Source organism: Antedon mediterranea, chromosome 3 (genome assembly GCF_964355755.1).
Source record: "Antedon mediterranea chromosome 3, ecAntMedi1.1, whole genome shotgun sequence".
Taxonomy (NCBI): domain Eukaryota; kingdom Metazoa; phylum Echinodermata; class Crinoidea; order Comatulida; family Antedonidae; genus Antedon; species Antedon mediterranea.
The window spans coordinates 29,366,144-29,375,982 of NC_092672.1; the positions used below are offsets into that span (position 1 = coordinate 29,366,144).

The window sequence follows — 9,839 nt, forward strand, 5'->3', positions numbered from 1 at the left end:
AAGACAAGATAGGCCCAATTAATTGTAAAAAGTTTTTCTCGTTTAGCCATTTTTGAAAAATATAATACTGTAGTTTATTGCTAATTGTATGCAACGACTTGCAGTTGATGTGTAGATTGTGGTGTGGGCGTTCGACCTCAGTTCCACATCCTTACATAATGTTAAAGAGATTGCTTTATTTTTACTTTTGATATGATGAATGAAAGCTGAGATAATTTGAGTTAAAAAAACGCCCTGACAGATTATAAACATATATAGCGCCCTCTTTTTCCTGTACATCTTAGCAGCACGCACACTTTTTGCTAACTTGTGTATATAAAACTATAAATCGTCCGTATGTTTATTATTAGTATCTACAACATTGCCAGTTTTAACTATGACTTAAAGGCCCTGTTGAGACCCATGGCGTTAGACCGTTTTAGTTAATTATAGTTTGTTAAACTAAAATCAGTGATTGGCTGATGTTGGTTTTTAGTATATAGCATAAAAATATTAATACAGTATGTATCATCTTTAATGCCGTTGACGGTGGTGCAAATTTCATACAAGAATCAAATATTAATCATTATTTGCCAAGTACGTCTACTCTAATCATCTCCAGGCAACGTCCGGCAGCCGACACAAAGCAAATTTCTTCTCGGACCCAGTACTTAGTCTTAGATAAGACTGCTACCAAACATCGACAAACACACGGGGAACTATGTTATTGAGTCGTATGTCAGGGCGATGCCGTAAAAACAATTTTTATTATTAATGTTATTGTCATTATTGACATTTGTTAAAATTTCACTGTTGTAGAAGTTATTAACAAGTTTTGCTGCAAAGCAATAAAAGTCAAACAGATCGGAAACTTCTTCATAACAGCGCCCTCTACAATGTACACAAAGTTTTGTAATTGGTTTTTGCATCTCTCCGTAGTTTCATCATCACAGTCATCAACACAATTTCAAACTTAACTTCAAAAATATACATAAGACCAAATATTAAGATTTTTCATAATTTATTACTTCACATTAACGCAGTGAGGGACGGTTTTGTAAAAATAGAAAGTTGACCAGCAACAAATTTTAAATACATTGTTAATTAAACATTTATAATTTTATACATTTTATATACATTGTTATGGTTAAAATATTAAAACATTTGTAATTAAGTACAGTAAAATAAAAAATTAATTCACTTATGCTATTGTAAATTTGGCGCATAAGAGTCAATTAATGATAGTACTATGGAAGACATCTTTTGTTTTTAAGTAACTCAAATAAGATTTATTTAAATGTTCGTTTTTGCTGTCTACCACGGTCGCCATACTGGTTTGTTGCTAACAATTTGTTGTTTTACAAAAAGATGTTGCATTACATTAACTGATGTTATTCCATGTGATGGTGATGCTGATGAACGAACTGGAGAAGATGGTGGAGTGATAAATACTGCTCCAACTGGATAACATGATACTTTTGGAGGAAGCACTGTACATTCTGTCTGCCTGTAAGCTGGTGAAACTGCGTGTACTGGACTTGGAATGTAAGCTGCCTGTGGTGGTGGAGATGGTGGAAGAGCTGGACTGCATTGTTGTACGTTTGAGGTAAGTTTGTTGCTTAAATGTCCCATAATTCTCATCTTGACATCTAGGTCAATTTCGTCACAAGCACCAAGACATTTTGAGATCTCTCCAACACATTCGCTGAATCCAGCTCTGAATTGAGATCCATCGTTTGGTAGTTGTTGGCAGCCGCTTACTCTCTGCTGTTGAAGGTATTTTACTGTCATCTCCAAGATATCAGCCTTTTCCATTTTTGGTTGGCCATTACCCTGAAAAAAGCAATTAAAAATAAATTTAGTCAAAGGAAAACTGACAAAATTTGAAAACACACTAATACAGTAGCAATCACGCAGTCTTATTGAAGAGGTAAATACAATAGGCAAAACAATGAATTGTAGTTGTTCATAGTTTTCAATAGGCATTGTCAAACCGTCACAAGCGATTTGGTTTCAATAACAAAGAGTATAAATACTGTATTATTCACGAGCATCATGAGTACGCTATGATCAACCAATTCCCACGGTTTTAACAAATGAACGGATTAGTGACTGTAGATACTAACAAGGATGTACAAATGTACACACAATTATTTAAAGACTTCTTAATGTTGTTTGGTTTATTTTTTAAAGTACATAATAAATCTGTAACATACCTCTTTTTTAATTGCCGGGAACACAAGACCTTTAAGTTGCAATAGACTGTCATTAATTCGGGCACGTCGTTTTCGTTCCATAATATGTTTTGACGTCTATAAAAGATAAAAAAAATATATATATTTAGACATAATGTATTTTCATGGTATATTGAAATGATATTTTAATATTTAATTGAAAATGTTAAAACATAAGTATTTTTAAGTATACAATAATGATAGCAAAATGAAAATCATTTACGTACATTAAAATATGAATAATATTCAAATAGCTAAAAGTAAAATAAATTATAATAAGATGCTTACCCTTCTGATCTCGCTCATCTTTCCTTGGTTGTTAGAAGTATTTGGTGCTACAGGAGCCATTTTAAAGTTCCAAAGTAAATGTAATAGGCTAAGTCTTTCTGAAAATGTAGTAATTGTTTGAAGGCAAATGCAAGAAGTGATTATATCCAAAGTTTTGCATCCTTTTATAGGCCTAAGACAGAACGTCACTCGCGTGAGTCCTAAGCCCTAAGCTAATGCGCAATCAACCGCGAAATTCTTCTACATCGGCCCAATAGGATCACGTCTCTTTTGTGACTATTAATCTGGGCGCGCGACACGAGCGATCTCATTGGCTTACCTGAAATAGATCGCTGCTTCTTATTGGTTGAATGTGTACGCGATGTCAATCAGAATCGTAATAAAGGATTTCCTATAACCCCTATACAGCATAATACGGACGCCGTGATAATGGTTTCGATTGTGTACGCTGAACCGGTGGTTTTTACTTAGGCACGTGGCTTCTATTGTTCAAAGCCTGGGAAAGCGTCCAAAAGAGCTGAGAGTCCATGGGAAAACTCCGCCTACTTGGGGCTTCGGCACGAGTATAAGCCGCTATCTAAACGGATTGTAAACAATCTACATACCAAAGTAACAATAGGCGGATAATGCTGGTTATTGCCTAAGAACTGTAATAAAAAAAATACAACTTGTTAAGCATTAAAATAACTATTAAAAATCTAAGATATTTTATTTATTATTACTTTTTAATATATTAACATAGAATTAATAGTAACTGAATAATATTTGTACAACATTCCAATCGAAATCGATATCTAATTAAATCGGTAATTGGTGTCCTAATTAAAACAATTTTCATTTAATTACACAGTAAAATGCTAATTACCGTTTACTGTAATTATAAAATAAATGTTAGCAATTACAATGAATTTCCTCACATTTCCATATACTTTAAAATGATTTAGAAACTCCTTTTTATCTAAGAAAATTGTATTAGTTTTTTTAAGGAAACAAATTAAGGAAAAAATACAGAACAGTATACAAATTAAAGGCCTATGGTCTCAGATAATTGAAGAAGTGTGAGTCGCTTTTATGTTGACTTAAACTAACCAGAACATTTTCTCAATATTTTAGGTCTATGGTGTATAAAAACTAAGTAGTTTATTTTAAGAACAAAGTCAAAATTTGGAAACTTTTTTGACTTTTCTTGTGATCAACGTCAACGATTTTTGTGTGCATTAATCTTTGTGTATTTTTTTTTTATGTTGTTTATATTAATATATCTATATGTGCAATTTCCGTTTAAATTTATTGCTAAATACAGCAGGAACTTACTTAAATGATATTTTCTAACTTAATGGGTTTTGATGATTTAGTTTTGTTGTCATTATATTATCATTGATATTACTCCATACCTGTATTCACCAACTAAATATGAATTATAGCAGAGTAATTGTGTTAATGATCCAACACTTAATTATTGTAAGCATACATTCTTAACAATGTCCACAACTTATATGTTGCTATAAACCATTCTCTTTTCCTAAAGGGTGATTAAATAAAAGGAATTTTAAATATGAACGATATTAAGACACGCGACGCGAACTTTAATTGCCAGCTCAAGCAGTAGAGGCACCTGTTAACATTTTTAATTATATTTGTATTAATCTGTTATAAATGCATATTTCAACTTTTTAGATTTTGATAGGCCTACATTTTCTTTTTTTTTGTGGAAGTTTTTAAAAGTAATACTTTACACTTAGTATCTTTCCATGTTGAAATCACTGTCTAAGAAACACTAAAGGTAACATTACCTACATATTCTTTCAAGAATAAAATAAGTAAACTAAGACTATACTTTTTCTTTTGAGAAATTCATATAGAAATTGGTATAGGGTATTAGTGACATCCTTGTTCGGACCAGAGAGACCAAAGATTAAGAATAAGATGGGTGTTTTTTTTGTCCTAAATGTGTCCATTAGTAGTGGGTTTACTGTATGATAAATTGCATTATATACATAATTCATAAGACGTAATTTAAGGGAAATAAATAAATCATTTTTAAAAAGTTATTTCTACAAAGAAAATATCTTACCTTTCAATTAGTATCCTAATCACTTCCTTAGGTATTTTTCTATTATGGGAATAAATAAACAGGTATTATACAAAAATCTATTCAGAATTCATTCCATTGATGTCAAAGCGTTGGGAGTTGGCCTGAGTCATTAGGACACAAAAGTCCTGGTAGCCTACTTGGTCATTTTAAAGCCCCTGGGATTTCTAGGGTAGTAGGCCTAAGTAAGAAAGCACTTATTTTACCACGCTGTATATAGGCCTACTTGTCAGGATAATGGGCCTTCTGCGTGGGTGCTACTTTATCATTAACGAAGTAATAATACTTTCATAGGCTTAGATTTGATTTCAACCACACTCGATTCACCAGGGACAAAAAGTAGTGAGCCCTCTATCGGCAGCCAATCGTTTTTGCACACGAGACAGCGTGGACAATTACCCGGAAGCAACTTTGTTTTGAAAAGTAAATCTTAGGTTTTTGCAAACTGGCCAATTGGAACTTTTGGTTTTATTTACTAATGAATAATTCATGAAAACCTTTGACAAGGCATCTACGAACCACGTGATATTGTTTTTTAATCGACGAACCCATTATATTTGTGTGAAACAAGGGTGAATTACACCGATGTTTTTTAAACAATTTTAGGCTATTCGAATGTTAAAATTTCGTCTAATTTGTTGAGGCTGTAATAAAACAACGCAATTTTTTGAGAAGGTGGGTTTTATAGTTTCTGTATATTTGATTTTTCAATAGTAGTTAATAAAAAAATCTCGTTGGGGTTATTTTTTATTTTTTTTTAATGGCTGCTTAAACATGTGCCTTCTTGGGTATTTCACTATTGAAAATGGAACACATGGTTGTAGCTAAAATCATTTTTTACGCCATAAGATAAAAAATGTGGTTTTGTAAATTAATAAGGGCAACATATAATATATAGGAAAGCTGTTTTTAATCATAAAACTCTACAAAGCTTCTTTTTTTTATTTATAAATCAATATAGTCTAGGCCTAGTAGTACAGTAGGAGAGCCAGGCTTTAGCCTATAGTGGGGTAGTGCGTGCATTATTGGCGCGTGTTCATTGTCGGGCGCGCGTTGTTTATAGGCCTAAGAAAATAAGTAAAATATACAAATATAATTGAATAATGATTATTATTAATTGAATGTTGTTTTTATTTTTACAGACCACAGAGGATTGTTCTACATACTTCAATACAAATAGCATTAAATCAACAACAATGTCTTATGAGTCATATTAATTGCTCTGGCATATAATGTGAAAAAGCACTATTAATACTGTAATAATGGATATCTATAGATGTACTGCCAAAAAGACATTTTATTTTTTAAAAACTTTAACTAATATCCTAATTTGCTTATTTAAAGGTTCAAGTGGCGCTTGGTTGTTGTGCAGTAGTTTAATAAAGTTTAAATGTACATTTCAAATCGGCAAATAAATAATGGTAATAGGCCTACAGTACTGCAGTAAAGAAAATCTTTTCGAAGATTAGGCTTAGTACAAAAGATGTTAGCTAAGTTGATGTAGAAAACTTGTTGTCTGATTTTTAAGGTAAAATTTGTGATAATATTAAAAGTTAAAATGTTAATTGGTGTGTATTTGTATTTCATTTATTGCTCCATTATTATAATAAAAAGCAGGGAACCATGAAATTTCATTTTAGCTCCGATAAAAAGTAAACATTTTCAGCATATACTGTACTTAAATCAATCATATGTTAGTGACAGGTGACATTAACAGATTTATTATGAGATTACTAGTAAGCCTACTAGTAGGTTTAGCTCTATTCATAAAAATAATGACATTATATACTGTACATTAATTAATTAGCCTAGCTAGGCCTAACTAATTTTACTGATTTTTCAGTATTTTACCAAGTCAACCGTTCAGGCATGCAGACAGTCCTCACTTCACACTAATCTTCATAATTTTAAGAAAAATGAAAGTTCAGCACTTTATTTTAAAATTTATAAGCCCATATTATAAGATTCTGCATCATCCACTTAACAAGAACTAAAATCGAGAGCCCAGTGATAGAGCGCATCTTCCGACGTTCTCGTCGCCTAAGGAAACGAGTATTCCAGCCCTGCCGCGTCTTCCTAGGCCTACGCGCACCGCACTTTCGCTCAAAATACACTATCTTAAACTCCTTATAGAATTTGTTTGAAAAATAACCCCAAGCTTATATTTGGAAATCTTTGAAAATGCATATAAGACTATATTATAGCGTTTTCAGAATTTCATTTAAAAATTGCAAATTAATGTTAGCTATTTTAACAGATTAGTTAGTTTTCACTTTTTTGTTTTCGCCGTATGACTCGCTTTGTTTACGTATACATTTGGCTTAGACGTTTATCTTAGAATTCGAATCAATTAATCCATAATCAACTAAAATTGCTATTGTTGTGGTTTTTGTTTAATATAAATGTTCTTAATAAACAGAAATAAATCAAACAACAATATAATTTAATATAAATCGGTTAAAAGGGAAATTTATATAAAACACGGAAGTCAGAACTCGCGTCGCTCGAAATGCTCGGGAACTTTCTATTTATAGCCAATCGAAAAAGGCTCCGGCTAACTTAAACAATGAAAACGGCTCTCGGAACACTTAATGTCCCATTTTCGCTGTTTGACGTGGATGTGCAACCTCTCTTTCTGTTCGTATTTTAATCGTAACATTTGGCTAGTGTATAACTTTTAACAGGCCTGTCATATCACCAAAGCTAGGCATTTTAAAAGTTGTTTTTTTTTAAAACTAATTTTGTTGTTTTTCTGACTTTTTCTTTCTAACTATTATATAATCTAAACTATATCTCAATATCAATCTTTTTATATTTATTTTAAATGATTACAGAACAAAATAAATAAATAAATAAAAAGCTTGTTTTTTATTTGTTTACAAGCAAGTAATGCTGAGACTTAGATAAAGTAACATAAACCTAAACTCGACTGGTTTTTGCCAGTTCTGAATATTTTTTAGAACAAAATAAAGTTAAAGATAAGATAGTAATGTATCTAAAAAGCCTTAACTTGCTTTTATTTTGTTTTGAGATTTTAGCCCGCTGATTTTTATAAAACATGTTCTTTGTAATATTCTAAAAATATATGAGTAATAAAAATAAACAAAAATTTTTATAAAAGAATGAAAAGTCTAGACTATAATACAAATAATATTGTTGGAAGGAACACACGTGTTCAATCTTTCTTTTAAGTTGACTTGGTGATGATTCAATGTTTGTATTCGGTCGGCGCGGAACTGATTTTCTTGTATTTTTACCCTTCAGTTGATTCCTCGCTTGATCATACACATTACTGTTAAATCGAGTGTTAGTAAATTGGCTATTTATCAGAAGCATTCTTGTGAGTCAGCAACACGTTCACATATTGGAAAATTGAACAACCACTTCTGAAACATCAATAAATATTTTGTAAATTTGTTTTGTTCTAAATGACTAAGCCAGATCAAATAAAGGACAAAAGTCTTCAATCAAAGTATTTTAGCTTTATAGAGGCTTATTACAAGATGTCTTAATATTCAAGGAATTTAAATTGTTAAATTTTATATTACTTAATGTTGTTTCATTGCTCATTTCGTTGTTTTTAAAACCAGTAATGTATTTAAGTTAACCATGGCATTATAGATGAACACATTCGAGGTGATTTATGTTATAAAAATAAAGTTTGTATTAATCTCTATGTTAAATTAAAGAATACACTGTCTAGAAACACTGAAGGCACTACACCACCTACACATTCAAGACACTGTCTAGAAACACTTAAGGCACTACACCACCTACACATTCAAGACACTGTCTAGAAACACTGAAGGCACTACACCACCTACACATTCAAGACACTGTCTAGAAACACTGAAGGCACTACACCACCTACACATTCAAGACACTGTCTAGAAACACTGAAGGCACTACACCACCTACACATTCAAGACACTGTCTAGAAACACTGAAGGCACTACACCACCTACACATTCAAGACACTGTCTAGAAACACTGAAGTCACTACACCACCTACACATTCAAGACACTGTCTAGAAACACTGAAGGCACTACACCACCTACACATTCAAGACACTGTCTAGAAACACTGAAGGCACTACACCACCTACACATTCAAGACACTGTCTAGAAACACTGAAGGCACTACACCACCTACACATTCAAGACACTGTCTAGAAACACTGAAGTCACTACACCACCTACACATTCAAGACACTGTCGAAAGATCTTTTAATATTGATTTAGAATATAAGTATACTTTGTTAGGAAAGTTCACAAAAGTACTAATTTCTAAACGTTACAAAGAAATATAATCATTCATTATTAATTAAAATTATTATTTATTATTGTACTTGGGCCAGTGGCCTACATACTATTAAATAAATAAATGGATGAATGAATGTATTAGCATATATATATATATATATATATATATATATATATATATATATATATATATATATATATATAAATGAATATTATACAAGTATGAATATAGTTTTAACAACATTTCTCTTTATATTTTGTTTTGACGATTTGGCCTGAGTTTCTTGCTTTGTCTGATATCTGTTTTGTTATCTTGATATTCAGTCCCTGTTTTTCCACATAATTGTTTTCCCTGTAATTTTTCCTTCGAATGTATTATTAGCAATTTCCTGATTTAATTAAAAACAAGAATATTGTTTGTAGGCCTGGCTAGTAAATAGTAAAACTCCAGAAGACGATTGCAACTTAACAACAGAAATGACATTCTCAATTATACAGTACTCCTTTAAGGGACACTTAGGAATGTCGCCTAAATATGAGTTTCTTCTGAATGAGACTGTAAATCCCATAAACAAGGCAGTCCACAATGATGGGTTATATTGTATGTCCTTTTTTTTTAAACCATATTTTAATGAGGGTGATCCATCCAGCTATTGCTGATCATTAGGGACCCTCAGAGGTTCACAAGACAAACATTCATATACACAAGATGCTCTACATAAACAAAGTGGAGTAATTTTGTCCTTAGAAAATATCCTGACATGTGACGGGACCCTTGGAGTGGTAGCCAAGCATCATAACCACCAAGCCACAACTCCACTTTTTAATGCACGGTGGTGTACCAGAAACACACAAAAAATAAAATTATATATTTTTTGGTCATTTCTCACGAAACGATGACGGTGCTTCTGTGCAGCCTGATTGTTTACTAATTATTGAAGTTGATTAATTTGCATAAACTTCACTACCACCAAGAACTCACT

At 31.9% G+C, this 9,839-nt stretch overlaps 1 protein-coding gene across 1 annotated transcript; it reads right to left on the reverse strand.

Annotated features, from left to right (window-relative positions):
• Positions 1 to 1,031: 1,031 nt before the first annotated feature.
• Positions 1,032 to 2,647, reverse strand: LOC140043818 (transcription factor HES-2-like). The gene is made up of 3 exons (XM_072088285.1): positions 2,502 to 2,647; positions 2,196 to 2,291; positions 1,032 to 1,812 (listed from the first exon to the last, which is right to left on the reverse strand). The coding sequence occupies exons 1-3, from the start codon at positions 2,559 to 2,561 to the stop codon at positions 1,294 to 1,296; spliced, it is 675 nt and encodes a 224-aa protein (XP_071944386.1). The 5' UTR covers positions 2,562 to 2,647; the 3' UTR covers positions 1,032 to 1,293.
• Positions 2,648 to 9,839: the final 7,192 nt, after the last annotated feature.